The sequence below is a fragment of the Gossypium hirsutum genome, chromosome D12 (genome assembly GCF_007990345.1).
Source record: "Gossypium hirsutum isolate 1008001.06 chromosome D12, Gossypium_hirsutum_v2.1, whole genome shotgun sequence".
Taxonomy (NCBI): domain Eukaryota; kingdom Viridiplantae; phylum Streptophyta; class Magnoliopsida; order Malvales; family Malvaceae; genus Gossypium; species Gossypium hirsutum.
This window is the reverse complement of record NC_053448.1, coordinates 58,391,138-58,411,997: the sequence shown is the minus strand read 5'-3', so window position 1 is coordinate 58,411,997 and position 20,860 is coordinate 58,391,138. Positions and strand designations below refer to the sequence as shown.

Sequence of the window (20,860 nt, the reverse complement as noted above, 5' to 3'; positions counted from 1 at the left end):
ATATAATAACGCATATAATTTTTAGGATATATTTAAAGAATGAAGACCTGATAATTCTCTTCAGAAAATGTGATAATTTTTTAATTTAGAAAACATATTGGAAAAAGATTAGTATAACAATGATATATGCTAATTAAACTATATCTCTATTAATAATTTATTTAAAGAAGAAAAAAAAAGTAGGGCTATGATGATGACTACAACTAAGGTTCTATCTATCAGAGAGGGATGAACACCAACTTAATATCGAAATAATCTATCTTGTTAAAGTTACAAAAATCAATAAATGAGGTTTTATATGGGTTCATCTGAACCTCAAATCCAAGTTCTTTTTTTTCTTCCTAAAGGACTAAAAAGATAGGAAGACATGAGTTTAAGTATACTGAAATGTATTATCTTTCTATTTATAAGGTTGCGAATGGACTATGAGTAATTTTAGTATTATGTCAAAAAAAATTAGATATAGAAAATATTAGCTTGAGTGTTAAAGTGCGGCCAACTCAAAATTTTGATATAGTGCATAATTTGCGTGAATAGCTTTGAAAAAATAGATCTAAATTGCAATGACTTTATCTATAACCTTTAAGACGTTATATTTAAACAGTCCGCATATGTATTTACATTTTAATCTATATTGTTTAAATATGTTTGATGTTAATTAGTAAAATTAACCATTTCAAGATATTGAAGGATCTAAGGATTCCATGAAAACTGTATCTGAACAATAAAAAGTGGGCTGCTTAAACTTCATTTTTTTTTTGGTACAGGGCTCGACCATGTCTATAACTATAAGACAAAGACACTCTGTAGTCTGTGGGATGTGTGTAGTCGTATATAAAAAATAGAACTGCATGGAAGCAGACCTTGCTGGCCGAATTTCATCCAAGGGAATTAATGTGTACGAGGGAATCTATCCATCTATATGTATATTAATGTCCTTCCCTTTTTGGGCTGATATATCAAGCATGAAATGGGACCTCACTTTTTGTGGAGGAATTCATTTTATTTCGTCTGATACTAAGATTTTTGTCACATTTTTTAACCAAATCCAAATATTTCATTAAATGCTAGCTCTTAGGTAAGCAGATCAATCAATAAGCAGCCATGTCAGTAGTCTTTTCAATTGATTAATGAAATACCGGATTACAAGTTGTGGTTGGCAAGTCAAAAACTCAATAGCCCATTCAATATCTTTCTCCCTTAGTTTCTCACCAATTTCACCATAACCAACAACTTGGATACAGGATTTTTCAATGTCACATTTAGTTGTTAATAACAACTGGATGCTTAATTCTTTTGATTTATATAATCTTTTTTAAGAGATGGGTTTATTTTTTTAACCTATTTTGAACAGGTTTCTCTCTATAATACCGCATGATTATTTTAATTTGTAGACCATACGAGAAATTGCAATTGGTCCAAAACATTTATTTCAATTTGGAAGTTCTATAAGTAGGTACATGTGGGTCAATGAAAATTACAAGTACCATAATTTTTGCCAACTTGTTTTCCACTGATCTGTTTTTTTTCATAAATAATATAAAAAATTAATTAAGAACATAGAATCAAATGAAGATCATTTACAATAATAGTTTGTTATGAACAGTAAAATTGGGTCATATGCCATGTTGCTAAGCAACATCAATCCCAACAGTACACTAATCATCAATAAATCAATAGTATTACGTGACTCAATTTTCCTGCTCAAAACATATCATTCTCGCAAATAAAAAACCCATCTATTCTTTCACCCAAAAAAAACCATCTATTCCATTACCTTAGGCAGTTTATTGACTGTTTTGGGGTGGTAAAGAAAAGAGGTCAGCCAGGCAGTTCACTGACTTTAAGGTAATTACTAATTCAAACATGGGTTTATCCAATTTCCACATCTTGTTATAGTTTACATTGGCAACCAGTCTCAATCTTTCAATTCCTAAAACTCTGTAATCCCAGAGATTTTGAGCTTGAAATCGAAATTTCACCAAATTGGATTGTGGCCTACAAATAAAACAACCAAGTATTTAGGCGTGTGTACTGTGAGTGTGCAGCAAAACGGGGCCAATAAAAGGGGATAGTTCTGGTAAGCAGTTTGCTAATAGGGCATTATCCCGTATGTAGAGAACAGCTATATATTAGGTTTGGGACTAAACAAGGCGTGTGGTTTGGTGTCATCCATCAAAGACTAGATTAATTAGAGCCTCTTCTTAACCATCAGTTTTGCCACTTCAGGCTCCGACAAGACTAAAACCCTAAAAAAAATCCCCCATTGAAACTCAACTGGCATTGCCGAGTACCACTATTTGCCCCGCCAAGTACCCACGTTTTCGCTTTTTTTTTTAAAGAGTAATGCTGAGACCAGCACTTGAAACAAATCAGCTTTCCATTTTAAATACCATATATATAATACTATAAACCTCTCAATAAGATTGTCTTCGTTTTAAAGTCTTTATCATATTTTCACCTTCCTTTGGGTTAATTATATATGATGACTGACCCTAATAATCCCACCGATGACCATCCTTCTCAGCCGCCCATACCATCATCCTTCGACCACCCAAACATTCAAGTCCCACATCCCTTGTTCACTCACACGTGCGAGGACCTGCCTCCCCCGTGTGACAGACTATCTCCTGCTGGCAAATCTCCTATGGCCTCCTCCTCCTCCCCCGGGAAACACCCAATGTATCGTGGAATCCGGTACCGGAGCGGCAAGTGGGTCTCTGAAATCCGTGAACCGCGCAAAACCACGCGTATATGGCTAGGTACGTACCCCACCCCAGAAATGGCTGCGGCTGCCTATGATGTGGCAGCCCTAGCCCTAAAAGGCAGTGAGGCTGTTGTTAACTTCCCGGCCTCTGTTGCTTCTTATCGGCTTCCTGTATCTACATCATCGGCGGATATACGGACAGCGGCGTCAGCTGCTGCTTCACTTAAAAGGGATGAAATGAAAAGTGGGATTAATATTGGAACAGGTGAGTATCATCAGGCCAAAGATCGAGAAGAAATGAGCAAAGAAGAATATGTGGACGAGGATGCCCTTTTAGACCTGCCTAATTTGCTGGTTGACATGGCGCAGGGAATGCTGGTGTCGCCACCGAGGATACGCTCGACGCCATCCGATGACTCGCCGGAGAATTCCGATGGAGAAAGCTTGTGGAGCTATTAATTGATCCATATTTTTTGGATTTTTTAAATTCAATAAATTAGGAGCTTGAGTTTGACGAAATGAAGTAAGTAGGGCATGGCTGCAGGCATTTGATGCAGCTTTGAGCATAAAACTTGTCTGCCTCTGAAAAAAAAAAATTAAGTAAAGGAACCCCCCCCCCCAAACAAGAAAAAATGATTTATTAATGAATGTGTGATACAGTGATTTGCAACACGTAAAATACGTTGGGATTTAAGCCGTTGGTTAGGGTTCCCAGAGCTTTTTGAGATATATATATAGATAAAATGATGTAATATTGGGTTGTTTGTTTCTTTTTCTCTTTGTTTTTGAGATGTTCTCACACTTTCTTACTTCCTCTGCCTATATATATACATATATAGTCCATTTTTTTCCATCTTTCATACTAGTTTTTTAGTAATCAATATACATTAGATCTTGATTAAAGTCCAACTAAACATTTTATGGCTCAACTTAATACCCAATACCCAAGCTATGATACAACTATGCACGCATATATACTCAACAATTAGTTGAATACGCGTGCTAGCTGCCATAAGTTTTCAAATCCAAACATCAAACGTTTTTAAGAAAAGTAGAGAGGAAGGAGATGATGTTTCTTTAATCATGTTAGCCACTAGGTATATTGCCAACTTATGAGCCGAATAATCGAGAGAGGAGGGAGGGGTCCTCTTTCTACTGTGTAAATGTCAATATATATATATATACACACACTTGACATAGAGAAACAATTCCATCAAAATTGTAACAAATGAAGAATTAATACAAACTAAAATAAACAGAATTGATGCATTCTGTTAATGTATGATGGTATAAACGGATAATTAATGAATCTCATGATTTTTCATTATTCGATTTATTGTGTAGTATATAACTAATTTGTATTTCCATGCAATTTTATTGTTTTTATTAAATTCATAATAATTTTATAATATTATTTTTTGTTTAATTTTATAAATGAATTTCTTCCAAAAAATCATTAATAATTTGAACAAATCACAAAATATTTTAAAAATATTTAACTAATTTACAATCTGTGATATTAATGTTATTTAATTTAAAAAATATTTAATATTAAAATAATACAAAAATTCATCATAGTTTGAGTATTAATATTAATATTTTATAATTTAAATAATATTATTAATTTATATATATAAACGTCGCCAATGCTCGATCTTTAGTGGCGATTTCCATAAAGCGCCGCTAATGCTCGATTTTTATCGGCGTTTTTTGTCCAAGCGCCGCTAAAAGCCTGTTTTGGTGTAGTGTGTTAAATTAATTTTTTTTAATGTTACAATTGTTAATATTCGATTTGTTGTAATTTTATATTTATCTTTACTCTATTTTAATCAACGAATGTAATTAAATTTTATTATATTTGGAAAAAATAAATTTAATTTGATAAATGTTATTAATATATATATTTTTTAAAATTATATTTTAAGCTTAACAATTTAATACTCATTAATTTTAATATTATAACATTAAAAGTTAATTCAATTACATAAAATCTTAAAATAAAGAGATAATTTATTTAAAATAAACTTTATATTTAACATATAAAAAAATATAAACAAAAGGCATGGAATAGCTTTAAAAAATTAAAAGACAATAACTAAAAGAGTAATTCACCTAAATTGTAAAAAAGTGTTTCATATATAATTGTCATTGTCTAAAAAATGTAACGAAAATGATTATTTATTTCCTTTTTTGTAACCTCGTATTATTGTATTAAATATATACTCACAAACAATAAACTAAACCCGCGATGTGATTATTCTGCAAATCAATAAATGAAACCTTAAGAACGATGCCTTGAAAATTCAGATTGATAAAATAATTAAGTGTGAACATCTTTTTGATAATTGAGCGGAAGATTCGAAGTGTCGGAATTTGAATCCAAACTCTTATCTCTCATTTTTGTTTTAATCTTCTGTCTCTTTCAATCCTACTTTTTGACTTAGATTATTTATAATTATGTAAGAATGAAAGCATTAAGGAAATAAGTTTTCCTTAATTTATAAAGAAATTTAGTGTAAACATTTCATTGTGTCGATTATCCATTCTTAATTGGAGAGCATGACTTCTCTTTCTCAAAGCATGCATCTTTTTTTAAAAACATCAAAGATTCATCACAATCCTTAACAATTAATGTCTTTGTAATATTTTTTTATAATACAAGTATTTTCTATGATTTCAGATGATTTTTTTTCAGATTAAATGTAATTTTAATTTAAAACTTGATGTAAATACCTTAACTAGAAATGCAATTCTTGTTGTCAAATAACTTGTTGAAGCTAAGCGCACATTTTCAAAACATAATTAATATATGCAAGAATGGCAAGATGATTCTAGTCGTTTCGATCTCAATCCATCCCAATTGGGATGCTTATGATGGTGGAGGTCCAACTTGGTATATTAAATTACATTATATATTTATTACATGCATAGATTTAAGGCCTATCTATTAGTACTAATTTGTTGAGGGACAAACTTTATTGGAGGATGCATTTTGAAGTATTGTTTATCAGATAACCGATTAAACTTCTATTGTCCCCATATTGGGATTTTGTCTATATCTCTTAAGTTGGTTGTTCGAGTCTCCTTGCAAATAAGTTATTTACATAACTAATGTTATGCACTATATAGACATCTCTCCCATGAGCTTTGCAAGACATATCTTCATTAATCGAGGAGTTCTTCCATCAAGACTCTTGGTGGAAGAGAAAAATAAAGCCCCAACATGAAGACAATACCTACCGCTGTTGGAGATTTAATCGTCTTCTCAATAGACGATACTTCATTGATTTCTCTTGAACGAATAGACCCTAAACATAACTATATATGCTATCTTATATTCATATAGGACATTATTATTTATACAATGGAAAATAATAAGAAAAAAAATCAAAGTTACATTGTTGTAACCTTTAAAGAGACTATATATATACACTAGATTTTGTCATATCCAAAAAAAAAAAATTTATATAAGTGAGGTGATAATAAATTTATGTTTTAATATTATTGAACACATGTTCAATCGTTAGATTCATAATTATAATTTAAACCGTGAATATTTTTATAGTTTCATAATTGAGTTGGTGACTCGATTAATAGTAACACCAACTTTATATTAATTTTTTTAAAAATTTAAATTCAGAATGATGGTTGATGCTTTTTTTTTTTTTGAATCCATCGACTATATGTATAGTTTAGGGCCTACAAGACTTTTTTCACCTTTTGAAGGGGGACAAACATCTCATGGAATATCTAGTGGGGTCGTTTTCAATGGTATGTGGAAGCACTCAGAACAACGTCAAAATTGCATAATTTGTGATTTGCGATCCACATTCAGCAATCTTATTATGGTTTTTGGTTATCTTCCCATTTTGAGTGTTGGGGTGAAAAATATATCCAAAGTAACCCTTAGAGGAAAATATTGAAGTCGGCCAGGAAAAATCCATACACAGTAACCCCTTTACAACGGCTTTCGATATTATAGTTTTCTTTGTTGGTAACCTTCAAATCTAAACGAGTACAATCTGTGGGGGATATGATTATATCTACGGCCAAATCAGTATCCTGTAGCCCAAAGTAATCTTTTTTTTCGTTTATTAATTTTCTTGAATGAACGAATTTTGACTATAAATGGCCGACATAGCCACCTTTCTTTGCTTTTCCCTCTCCCTTCACTTTCTCTCCTGATTGGTAACGTGTCTTTCTCTCTATCTCTATGTTAAACCAGATTTTATTTGTTAGAGCCACCAAGAAATATTGAATCAGACGTCAAAACAAAGCCTAACAAAAACAAAAACGAAATGAAATATTAGAGCCATATTGCATGTAATAGAAGGTGATCATTAATGGCTGAAACAACTGCCGACCTCTCTACAATTTTAAAAGCTTTTTCTTTTTCCTTGTGTTTTTCTCCCCTTTTGAGGCATGTTAAGTCATAACAATTTTAAATTAACCTGTACTGCTTTAATTATATCTTAGAAATTACTTCAATGTCGACAGGGATGCCTTAAAACCCTTTTAATAATTGCCAAGAAAGCTGCACTTCTTGACCTAATTAGATTTTAAAAATTAATTAAACTCTCTCCTTTTTTTTCCTCGTGGAGAAATAGTTTGCACTTTATCATCATAATCATAAGCAATATTTAGTTTTAAGCAAGTTTCAAGGTGGCAAAGCTAACCAAATCTTGGTTCCATTGGTAAAGTTGAGACTTCGGAATAACTTTTTTTCTAGGTTTGAATTCTGTGTAAATTTATGTTAATTTAAATCTTATTACATGTGAGTATGTTCAAAGTTATTCTAATTTAGGTTATGTTGAATTTATAATTTATAATACTTATAAGAATCTAGTATTTTTATAATTATCAATAAATATAATTTTACTTATATCTCTTTTTTTTTAAAAAGTGAGATGTGAATTTCAAATATATATTTTAAAATTCCTAATCAATATTCTTGCAAAAGGTTTGTCTGAAATAGAGGTGTATCATCATCCTGTATCCACATCTTTTTTCATGTCATTGACTTAATTTTTTTAACTTGAATCCTAAAACCCGGACCATGAATACTTTTTTTAACTTGAATCTTAGACCTTATACCTTAAACTCTTGATCCTGAAACTTGCGTCCGGGTACAAGAGTTCAGGTTAAAAAAACTATCAAAATGACATGAAATACAAAAATGGCATTAAATAATTGACAAGAAATACATGATCTGTTTCCCAATATTCTTATTATTGGTAGTGAAGCTAGCCTCATTTATTCTTAGCTTTCCATTATATAAATTATTATTTTGTACAAAATTCAACTAGAATATAATTCTAAATGCAAATAAAATTATCAGAAGAGTGGACAGCATGAAAATAATATTATCTTAAAATAGTTGGACGGTTGTTAAAAAATAAATTATATAGGAATCAAATGAGCATAGATATGTTCCAGTACTCCAAAAAAGAAAAAGAAAAAAAAACATATGGATCTACGAAGAGGAGACAAGCATCCAATGTGGTTGACAAAATATAATTTTCTCCTTACTTTTAAGTAAGTTTTTTTATATAAAGAAATTCCCCCCTCCCTTGTTTTTTCTTCTTTATAGGTATAAAGAACTGAAATCTCTTGCTTGGTCTGATGGCCCCCCCTTGCAACATGCAATAGGATGGCCTAAAACTCACGTTTAGTGGCCCAGAAAAGATGTGTCTCCCTGATGGTCCCCAATCATTGTCCTTTTGGTTTTTTTTTTTTGGTTTGTTATTATGATTTAATTTTCTTCTTTTTTACCTTTAATAATGATATATTATCGTTCTTTTGAGTTGATTTCTTAATTTTATTTGATTATTGATTGTTACAGTAAAATGTTTTTTGTCTGGAACAAGGATTTATATATATTAATATATGAAATCATGCCTACTTATATCAAACACTGCATAATAAAATGAGACACCTTGGCCTTGGTGAATGAAAATGAGGCTTCTAGCTTCAACCTCTTTCATATATATCTTTGCACCAGGATTGTACACTATCGATGGTATATGTCTGATTTGTGCAACAATCTTATCAAGCTCAAGCTCTAAACTTAGCTATATATATATATGTCATTATCTATATATATCTTACATAAATCATTCTTTAGCACGGTTTATTCTCTTGGGAAAACCCATGAACATGATCTTGTCCAATGTTTATCCTACAAAACATTGGAGCATGCAGACTTGAAGAACATAAACCTAGTATAATTGTCTTAACAATATCTAGTGCAGACGGCTAGTAAACTTGTAGTTAGAATTTATACACCTACCTTGAAACCAAACTCAATCCAATCATATTTGACCATAAAAATTTAATGATTTATGCTGGAATTGACCAATCCATTTACTATAATAGTCAAACTTATAGTAGAATTGATTTTTTATATTTTATTTTAACTCTCTATAATAACTTTTCACTTATAACAACAACAAACATGGTTCTATAACAATATATTATCTAAAATTTTAAGTAAAATTATAGTTATTTCATATAAAGAAGCCTATTCATTATAATTTATTAAATAATAGTAATCTTAATTAAAATATTATTTTAATAAAATTTTAAATTTCACATAAAATATATTAATTATGTTTTATTAGATAAAAATACTCTTCAATAAACTATTAATTAATTTACCTACAAAATATAATAGTTACAAATTTGAAACATCACATAAACTCATAAATTGATCGATTATTGAATTAATAATTCATGGTAAATTAATTAATTTAATTTGGTATTAGTATAATTATCAATGTTTGCCTGGTTATTAGTAAAAATCACAACGCGCTTGGATTTTCTTGAACGAATTTCATGCTCTGCTGTTACATTTTCCTCGTTTTCTCCCTCCTGTTGTTCTAAATCGTCGATCAATTTGTATGACCATCGAGGAACCTTTTTACTTATTTCTTTTATTCCAATAGATTTTTTTCTAATTGTTTGATTGTTCGGATTAGTTATAACTATATTGAATAAAAATTTCAAAATTTTGACTCGATCCTCGGAATCGATATTTCCCTCCCTGTTCATCTTCTTCTGTGAATGTCAATAAAGTGAATTCTGTTTCTATTGCTAATGATTTTATATTGAGTGTATCTAGTATATGTTCAAGTTCGTGATAATCAGTAGTAAGAAGTAGAGCATGAATCTTATTTATCCAAAATGGATCCATGTTTTTTTTATAAGTGTACTGATTAATTGAACTTATTAATTTATTAACTTCATAATTAATCATGTGGAATAATGTAAAATAAAATATGCATAAAAGTAATAACGCATGCACCTACGGTATATATTTTAATTTTGTTGATTTGATTCTCACTTTCTTTAGTTGATGAAAACTCACTATATGAAATCTATTATAGATTTACCGCAATTATCTCTCTACAACAACTTGTTATTACGGGCATATAACAACCACCTCTCTATAATAAATAAAATCTTGACAAACAAATAAAATTGTTATAAACAAAGTTGATTAAAACCCACCCAAAATTTACTTAAACTCGAAATAGTTAAAGCCTAAAATTAATCTAAACTAATCAAATCCAAATTCATCCAATCCAAAACAAAAGGGTTAGCCCATCACTCAAGTTTCGTGTTAGCAATAGTCACCGTCAGCACTCATCACCAATAGCCAGGCTAAATAGTAAACAATACTTACACTTCCTAAATGAAGATATTAGACTTTGGACGTACATAGTTAAGGATAAAGATTGGGTTTGTTGAGCCCAGTAAAATTGAGCCCATTCTGCAACTTTGGACTTACAAATGTGGACTGCAATTTCTTAACGAGTTTGATTTTGATTCTAAAAGAAAAGGGGGTGTGCGGCTAATCGTCATACAACCACATTTAGTACGTCATGGAGAATGGCGTCACCCTTGTGTCCTTGTTGCTTACAGCATAGCTTTTTGTAGTATGGTTGTGTCGCACTGGCAGGGCCAAATTAGATGGCAATTTTGTCATGTGTGCCTTTATTTGATTTGGACTGATAGGAGAGACTGCTCCTATTTTGCAGTCACATCAGTGGAGATGCGTGTGTGGGTTCTATTGCTGCCCATCATCTCATTTCACCCTTTACAGATTATGGTTAACGGATGCACAATAACTAACATCAGCTTACGGCCTTTCATTGCTGGACCAAGTATGGGACATCACAACGCTTGACGCCAATGGATTTATGACAGCCATCAATTAATGGAGCCGACTGGATACATATATATATATAGTTTTTCCTGTTTTTCTCTATTTTTGGGTTGATATTAGAATTTTACGTCTACATCAACCTATATTTGTATTGCATATTTACCTAATTTGGGGGGGGGGGATCTATAAGTATTAATAAAAAGACGTTACGATGAGCTTTGTTGGTTTTTTTCAATTAAAATAATATAAAAATAATCAAATATGAATATGATATAAGATCTAGTTTAATTATAAAAATGAATCGTTTTTTTGCAGTAACATTGGATATCATCAAGCTGTCAAGTGGCATCACTTTAAACAGACTCAATTATATGTCAATCATTATGGTGAAGAAAAAAAATATTTTTTAAGTGGTGTTACTTAACACATTGGCAGCGTCAGTATGGGTTTTTTAAAAATAATAGTATTTTCAGCATTTTGGAGTACAAAAAATATACAGTAAAAAAAATTGTTATGGTGCCGCTTGATATATTAACAACGTCAGTTTAATTTTAAAAAATAAGAAAAAAAATCCTTTAAAAAATAAAACAAAGTGATTTAAAAAAGACGATGGTAAAAAGTCACGACTCAGAACTCACTAGAAAGAAGAAACTTAGGAAATTAAAATTTTAAAAAAATAATTAATTTGCCGCAACATTTTTAATAAATAATGATATTTTTCAATTGTTTTTTTGCCATCGTTTTTTTTAAACCATATTGGTGTCGTTTATGTGTCAGGCAACACCACAAAAAAAATATTTTTTTTTACCATCTACTTTTTGAATTAATGTATAAAATTGAAAAGACAAATATTTTAAAGAAGTAATATCTGTAATACCCCGAAAATTATTACAGTAAGAAAGTAAGATAGTATCCTTAATATAGTAAAATAAGAAAATAAAGTGAGAAAAAGGAAAATTTTGAGTTATGTCAATATTGGGAAGTATATTATGACATATTAATTCAAGAAAGGATCAAATCGTAAAAGTGAGAAAAGTTTTGTTGCCCAAGAGTAAATACTCAAAATTTGAGAGGTTAAAGTGTAAATATGAAAAAGTTGAAGGACCAATGGTGAAAATATTTTAAGGGTGAAATGATCTAGAAACTAAGGAAAATGGATGAATTAGGACCAAATTGAATAGGTGGTGAATTAAGAGGGACTAAATCACAATTTTACCAAATTAAGTGATGACTCAAGTATGAAATTTTAAAGTATCATAAAGGGAAAAATGGACAATTAGAAAGAGAGAGAACTCTAAAAGGCAATGATAATATTAGAGATATTTTGATGATATTTTATAATTATTTAATTAGATAAATATTATTTTATTAATATTTTAATGGGATATTTTATTATTATTTTATTTAGTATAAAAGGAAGATGAAGAATTTTTATCATCTTTCCATGCACCCAGGTGAGAAGAGAAGAGAAGAAAGAAATTTTCCTTTCTTTACAATTTGGTCCTTTTACCAAAAATTCACCATTTTCACTTAGAAATCAAAAGAATTTCTATAGCTACCAAGAGAGAAAAAATAATAAGGAGATAATGGGGAGCTAGAATATCAAGTTAGATTTAAGAAAATAGAAGCTAGAGGAGAGAGAAAATAAAGTTAAAGATTGAAATTAATAGGACAAGGTAAGAACATCAAGATTTCAATATATTTTTGAGTTTGATATTATTGAAAAAGTATGAAAATGATGTTAAAGTAGAGCTTTATTATATAAGGTTCTATGTTCTTGATATGTTAGTGGAGGGAAGTAAGAGGAAGTAATGAGAAATATTTTAGAGAAAGGAAAGGAGGGTGTTTTAAATTAGGTTATCAACATTTTACACTAAAACAATTTTGGACAACAGCAGTACTGTGATTTTGAAAATTCACCAAAAATTTTAGAAATTTAATTAGAGGTTAATTAAAGTATTAAATTAAATCATATTGAGTCTAGTTTTACATAGAAAAAACGTTTTAAGCAAAAGAATTTCATATTATGAGATATATGAATTTTTGTGAGACAGGGTCAGATTGATTTCAAGTTCCCCTGTTCTCACTTTAAAAAATCATCAAAAATTGTAAAAAAATAATTAAAGATTTAAATTTATATTTTTAAATTTTTGATGAGTCTATTTTCAAGAGAAACAAACAGAAATATCATCCAAATCCCGTACTAAGAAATAATTAATTTTTAGTAAGCAAAGGTCAAAGCTGTCAAACAGCAGAACAGGGATAAATTTGAAGATTTTACTGTAGTTATTGGTTAAACTATAAATTCTGAAAATTTTATGGTAGAAATATATTTGAGTCTAGTTTCAAAAACATCAATCGAATCTTAATTTAGAATTCTGTAGCTCAAGATATAAATAATTTATTGACTATGACTCAAGTAGACAGCTTTGATATGAACATAAGTAAATAGTAGAATTATAGATAATATTACATATAAGCATGTTATATACATTAAGGATGTGGAATGGAGAGGAGGAGGAGGAAAATATATGAATATTCAACTAGCATGGGTTTTCATTAAAAATGACTAATTTGCATGTTTTAGGCTCAGGGACTAAATTGAATAAAAGTAAAATTTTAAGGGTAATTTTGTAAAAATATCAAAAACGACCAAATTGGATGAAATGAATTGTTTTATTGTCTAAATTAATATATTGAAAGAAATTATTAATATCAAGTGGGTTTAGAGCTTTAATTTTGTTGTGTGATTTTGTTAAATATTGATGTTAGGATCAAATTGTGAAAAGGGTTAAAATCTTAGGGTTTGGTATTAAATTTATATTTTATTAAGGGCTGTTTGATAACATAGAATATTTGGATAAATTATTAATTGAGGAAAATTAGTGATTTGATAGATTAATTAGTTAAGGGACTAAATTGTAAAAGTTGTAAAAGTTGGGTAATTATGTAAATTCAAAAAAAATTGAAGGTATAAATAGTGAAATGAATTGGAACTGAAATATATGCTAATGAACGAGTAATTTTATATTTTAGATCAATATTTCGTAAATACTTGTGAAAAAGGAAAAAATAGCGGAATATTCCTTGAACTCTTGCAATTATTACAATTCAATTCAGGTAAGTTTGTATGGTTAAATTTTAATGTTTATTTATTAAATTAATGAATGGTATTATGTATTTATTCATACCTATTATTGAAAACAAAATTATTGTTAAATTATGAAATTGAATTAAATGTTCAAAACAAGTGGAACGCGGAATTGAGTACAATTGTTCTATGGCAAATGATGAATTGACGGATAAGACCATAACTGAGTTATGGCACTATGAACGTAAGACCATGGTTGGACCATGGCAGTGTTTATAAAATAAGTTTACCAATGTTGAATTTATATGAAATATGTTCAAGTATGCTAACAAGTGTTGTTGTTGACGCTTGGACAAGTGCCGAGTTACTGGTTAAATGGTAATATGTTTATTATATGATGCGTTGAAAGGGTAAGTGCTCAAATGAAAATATACTTGTGCTCATGAAAGAGTGGTAAGTTTTCAGTTATGCAATTTCTTATAAAATAAGTTATCGTGTGATTAATTCGAAAAAGGTCTATGTTTAAATGCACTAGCTTGTATCTATGGTTGAATGATATACTTATGACTGGTGTGTCATGCATATGGAATGAGTGTGGAAAGTAAAGAAACGCAAATGAAAATAAAGAAATTTTGGAAGAGTTAAAGTTGTTTAAAATCCTACTATGCTAGGAATATTATGTATAAGTGATATTGTAGATTTATTCACTTAGTGAATTGTTAAATATAACTTCATGAGTATTGTGGTAGCAATATTAGATTATTCTTGGTAAGTATAAATTTTATATTTGAAAATGAAGTATTATGATTAAAGTTTATACGAGCTTACTAAGCATTCATTGCTTATGTATTTATTTTCTTCTACTTTTCAGATTATCGGAAGCTCGATTGGGTTGGAAGTTTGTCGGAGATATATCACACTATCCATCGATTCCATCCGTATTTTTGAATGTTTTGATTTTGGTTATAATGGCATGTATAGGTATTTTGTTTAATGATGGCTTATATGTAGTGTGTTGAGTTTAGCCACTTATTTTGGCTTGTTTTGAATGTTATGGCTTGTTGATATGTGTAATGTTGATTGTAGATAGACACAAAATTAGGTGAGAAATTTGGCTTGTAAAATGGCTTATTTTCATCCACATAGGCAGAGACACGGGCGTGCGTCTCAACCGTGTGTGACACACGGCCAGGTGACACGGCCGTGTGTCCCTTGTATCTTAAATTTGCACAAAACAGAATGCTCACACAGCCAAACACACGGGCGTGTGACTCAAGTCAGTATACTCACACGAGCACAGACACGGGCTGAAACACGGTTGTGTGACCCCTGCAGTGTTGGAAACTTTAAATATTTTCGAAAAAATTTCTGAGTTTTCGACTTAGTCCCTATGTGTATCTAATGCGTAAATTTGGGTCTCGAGGGCTCGTTTAAGAGACAATATATATGATTTTGATTGCTTTCAAATATGAATGCTAGATGAAATGCAATGTCTGATAATTAATTTGTAAACTCCGGTAATGCTCCATAACCCTGTTCCGGCGACGGATTCGGGTTAGGGGCGTTACAATATCGGTGCCACCAAAGTGTCAAGTGGCACCACTTAAAAAATATTTGTTTTCTTCATTGTAATAATTGGCATATAATTGGGTTTGGTTTAGGGCGGTGTTGTCTAACATATTAGCGGCAATCAAATACGCCATAGAAAGCAATTCATTTTTGCGATTAATATAAATTTTATACCATTTTCATAATTAATTATTATTTTTATTAAAAAAAACCAGCATTGTTAAAGTATCCACACATAGTTTTTTTCTTTTTCCTTTTTACTTCATATGCTATCCAATAATTTAATCAACATAAGTTGATAAATTCTGATATAAAATGCTAATAATATTAATAAATTAAATTAATATTTTAAAATAAAAATATTTTTTAATTTTTAAATATAAAAAGCTAAATCTCAAGTTTTGTACAAATACAAGGATTGATTATATATATTAACCTAATTATAATATGCAAAGGAAAAATTATAAATGACGGTAAACTTGAAAGTTAGGAAATGCTGATTTTATGTTCACCGTCAACCTTTTTTAATCTTCAATCTTATCGTGCTTTATAATTCTACTTAATTGCATCAAAATTAAATGTGCATTAGACAGTAATTTGTGAGCGCAAGGACAGATCAGAAATGTTGGAAATTTTGCTGAACAAATTTTGTTGGAAATGTTGGGCTAAAAGGCCCAGTCAAGGACTTCATAACTTAAAAAAAGTAAGGTAGGGATTCAAGTTCACATTTCTTCTTTAACGCCACGTGACCAACGTGGAACTTGAAGCAAAAAAATGTCTTTCTTTTTTTTTTTTTGGCCAGAGGAAAAAGGTTTACTAATATTATTTTTAATAGGATTCTATAATAAAATATGAAGAAATGAATAATATAAAATAATTGGGATACGTGATAATTTTTTAATTTTGCATATAAAGTTAGAAAACTCTATTATCAATGTATTAGGATAATGCATTTCAGTATACTTGAATTTACATCCTCCTGCATTAGCAACAATATCTATGCCAATTGAGGTAAGACTCAATCCACAATTCTACTACTTTTTTTTAGTTTTAAATGATAACATCATTAAAATTATTTAATTAAATTCGTTGGGACGACCTTTTAATAAAAAAAACTCATTTAATAGCTATGTAATATATTTAAATTTAACAAAAATTTGATAATATTAAAATTTAGACTTGTATTTTTAAATTTGAAAAATAAAGAGATTAAATTTCTAAAAACATAATTCAAAATGTGCAAAGTACACGACAACACAGAGTATATTTTAACCTAATAATAATTATTACTATATATAAACATAAAAGGAATAATAAACAAGAAAATTTACATTTTAATATAAAATATAAATGCATTACCAAAATTACTTTGAAATTTAATAACTTAAAAATGAAAAAAAACATTTTTATGTACTAAAATTATTTTTCAATTGCATTATTAAAAAAATTAATATAAAAATCAAATAAGCATGTTAAAATCAAGTTATATAATCAAAAGAATTGAATTTAAATTTGGTCTAATTACCTCTCACTGCCCCCTAATCCCACACCAAGAGAAAATGAAAAACGTGTCGAAGTGCAATTCCCATCAAAACACGTGCTAAACACCTTAGCTTACTGAGTTTATAAACTGTAATCTTAGCTGTAAAAGCCCAAAAAGGTAAAATCAGAAACAAAAACAAAAGCCAATAACTGGAGCTTGGATTTGTAGATTAGACCTTTGTTTATATGGGATCTTTAGAACGTCACAGCTGGCACTCTATAATATGCGCGTCCGTGTCTAAATCGCACTCCATCTGCCCCCACGCCCTTTCCCTCCTAAACTATATATACCTTTCTCCAACCCTCTTGCTGCTTGAAAAATCCAAATCCAAATCCAAATCCAAATCCAAAACCAAAAGATTCAACTCCCAAAACCGAACCCAGACACCATAATCTCGAAACCGTTTTGAAAAGTACTTTACTGCTCCTTTTGCTGCTTAAAAACCCAACACCCATAACTTGTTTTTTACTCAATTCAATGGATATTCCAAGTCAAACGTGTGACGTCCCCTTCTCCAAGTCTTATTCTATGCGTGCTGAAAGGGTAGAGCCATCTTCATCTTCTGAAGGGGGCATTGGTGGCCAGCGAGCTGTTCACTCTGACGAGGAAGTGCTTTTACTAGCGACCAACAGGCCTAAGAAACGAGCAGGGAGGAGGGTATTCAAGGAGACGCGGCATCCGGTTTTTAGAGGTGTTCGAAGGAGGAATAATGATAAATGGGTATGCGAATTGCGGGAGCCTAATAAAAAGACTCGCATTTGGCTTGGAACGTATCCCACCCCTGAAATGGCTGCCCGGGCACATGATGTAGCTGCATTAGCATTCAGAGGCAAGGCTGCTTGCCTTAACTTCGCTGACTCTGTTTGGAGGTTACCCGTGCCTGCTTCCAACGATGCCGCCGATATCAGGAGAGCCGCAGCTGAGGCAGCTGAAGCATTTAGGCCTCAAGTATTCCAGGAACTCTCCGGTAGCGACGTCAGGCAGGGAAGCTTCAAGGCTTCCGATTGTGAAGTTTCGAGCAGTGACGTCAAGTTGGAAAACAAGAAAAAAATGGCAGCTGAAGGTGAAGTTTCGACAGAGAAAATTCACTTCATGGATGAAGAAGAAATGTTCTACATGCCTAAGCTGCTTGACAGCATGGCTGAAGCGCTTCTACTTTCACCACCAAGGAATCGCGATGAAGCTGACAGTGATATCGATGTGTCTTTATGGAGTTACTCAATCTGAAGTGTACAAACTACAAACTACTGCAAGTGTTTGTTTTGTGTTTTTTTTTTTTTTTTGTAATATATGATCTTTTTGTGTAAGGTTTTAGGTAAAGATGTACAACTGGTATGGTATTGTTGAATTTGAAGAAGCCAGAGGGCATGTAAGATATACGACTCGACTACGAGTTCGTTCCCCTGTTTCCAACAAGTCAACAACTAATCCAAAAGATTTTCCTTCGGAATCGGAACAACAAACATGTATGGGCATCTCAATGATTATACATTTGAGTAGTAAACAAAGCCTAAAATTCGAGTTTGTAGATAAAAAAATAATATTACAAAATTTTTATTTTTATTTACTATAAATTTAATTAAAATTTTATAAAATTACGGATACAAAATAGTTTCAATTCATATATAGAATTACATCGTACTTTAAGGAAACAAAAAAGGAATTGGTTTCTTTTCAGTAAAAGTATCATGGAGGTACATGTATTAAGAATTACATTAGTCGTTAGAATTTTCATCCCCTTCTATTATTAAAAACTAGCGTGACTAATAAAATAACCACACAATTGCACATAGCACGTCATGTGTACCTCATGTAGGCATATAGAGAATAATTTTTAACAATGAAAATGGATAAATTTTTTAACGAAATGACCAATTTTATCTTGAATCTAGCATATAGAGACTAATTTACTTATTTTAAAATAGAAAAAACAAAATACAATTTAACTCTTATTACAATAGCTTGTATGATCTTTCTTCCGTTGGGCTTTTTTGGTTAACAAGCTGTGTGTATAAATTTATCCAAACTTGAAACTTATAGACTGGAAGCGCGTGAGCAACTTAAATGGTATCACATCACCATGATTTAAGAACAGTTTTATTGAAGCCGACAAGGCCACTTTTTCAAATTAAAGTAGGAACAAACTAAGTACGGCCCGTGTCAAAACAACTTTAAATTTGAAAAGCAGGGACGCCACATGTTTGTTAGCGTCGATGCGTGCGGAAAATTAGGCCCAATTGACCTCTTCATATAAGAGACCGCGACAACAGGCCGAATTCAACTTGCATTATGGACTTAAACTTCGTAACTTTCCTTGCGTTCGGACCTGAAAATTTTTTATTTAAGTTAAACCCTAAATTTGATAAATGTTCCTATATTAAGATTTTAATTTTTTTATTCAAGTTAATTCTTGAAAATCCTAAAGTTCAACCCCTAACATGGGAATAATGGCAAAGTTTAGGATATAACTTGGACTAAATAAATTTAGACCCCAATCTGATAAATGTTGTCAAGTTCAAACCTCAAATAATAATTTAACCCTTAAATATATATTAATTTTGTAACAGCCTGATTTTGGACCTAGACAGAACAATGGTTTCGGGACCACAAATCCGACGAGGATAAAATTTATATTTTCATGATCTACGATTTCACAAAATGATTTCATGAAAATTTCGTTTGAAAATTTCGACGTTTGGGTACTCAATTTAGTCAAAAGAACTAAATTATAAAAAGTGCAAAAGTTGAGATCTACATGTTAGAGGCGTCCAATTGTTATGAAATTTTAAATTGGAGGTCCTTATATGGTAATTAGACCATTGGTTAAGTTGGTGGACAAAAATGGACATGGTTAGGCATGTTTCCAAAGTTTTTCATTAATGGCATTTTGGTTATTTAGTTATTAAAAGCCAATTTTTGCCCATCTTCAACCCCTACGCCAAAAATTGCATGGAGAAATCATGGCTAGGGTTTTTCAAGCTTTCAAGCTCGATTGTAAGTCCGTTCTAGCCCCGTTTTTAATGCTTTTTACATTTTTGAAATCCTCGTAACAAGATTTACCTATTTTCACCATTATTTTGAACTAAGGTTTGTGTTTAAAAATTTACACATAAATGATATGCATGAATTTTGATGTTTTATAGAAGAATATGAGTGTTTGGAGTGTGATGAACGTCTTTTACTAAGTGATTTTCGATGAAAATGCCTAAAAGGATTAATTTGTAAAAGTTATAAAATATGTCACAAGTGTGTGAGTAAGTGAGAATTGTGGACTGCTATAGTTATGAAAATGGTTTGGCTAGGCCTAAAATGCAAGAAAATTGAATAAAAATTATTTTACGAGCCTAGGGCAAAATCATAATTTTGTGAAATTTTAGGGGCAAAAATGTAATTTTCCAAAGTATGATTTTTGGACTAAATTGAATAATGTGAGTGTTAAACAAGTTAAATGTGTTATTATAAATCAAGAAAGACGAGAAATTGACTTTGATCAGTAAAAAAAGAAAAGTGAGAAAAAGTGAAATTATGAAAGAGTACATTTAGCAACAACACAGTTTAGACAGCAACAGTTGTGTGACTTTGAAAAATCATCAAAAATGGTGGAAATTGAACTAAAGGTTGAATAATATATCTAATTAAAGCTGGATGAGCCTTTTTTCATATAAAAGAGACAGAGAAAGCAAAAGAGTTTTATATTATGAGATATTTAAATTTTAGTGAAACAGGGCTAGAATGATTCAAAATCCTCTGGTCTGACTTTAGAAAATTATTAAAAATTGTAAA

The 20,860-nt window shown here is 30.6% G+C and overlaps 2 protein-coding genes across 2 annotated transcripts; both read left to right on the top strand.

The window, feature by feature from the left end:
• The first annotated feature begins 1,609 nt into the window (after window positions 1–1,609).
• LOC107946999 (ethylene-responsive transcription factor ERF027) lies at window positions 1,610–3,560 on the top strand. The gene has a single exon (XM_016881518.2). The coding sequence runs from the start codon at window positions 2,483–2,485 to the stop codon at window positions 3,164–3,166; it is 684 nt and encodes a 227-aa protein (XP_016737007.2). The 5' UTR covers window positions 1,610–2,482; the 3' UTR covers window positions 3,167–3,560.
• Window positions 3,561–17,403: 13,843 nt separating this feature from the next.
• Window positions 17,404–18,642, top strand: LOC107946998 (dehydration-responsive element-binding protein 1B-like). Its single transcript, NM_001327524.2, has one exon. It carries the CDS (start codon window positions 17,555–17,557, stop codon window positions 18,302–18,304), a length of 750 nt encoding a protein of 249 aa, NP_001314453.1. The 5' UTR covers window positions 17,404–17,554; the 3' UTR covers window positions 18,305–18,642.
• Window positions 18,643–20,860: the final 2,218 nt, after the last annotated feature.

What these genes read in the sequence shown, in the direction of transcription:
- LOC107946999 (XM_016881518.2), top strand. Translation starts at nt 2,483, where the DNA reads ATGATGACTGACCCTAATAATCCCACCGATGACCATCCTTCTCAGCCG.
- LOC107946998 (NM_001327524.2), top strand. Translation starts at nt 17,555, where the DNA reads ATGGATATTCCAAGTCAAACGTGTGACGTCCCCTTCTCCAAGTCTTAT.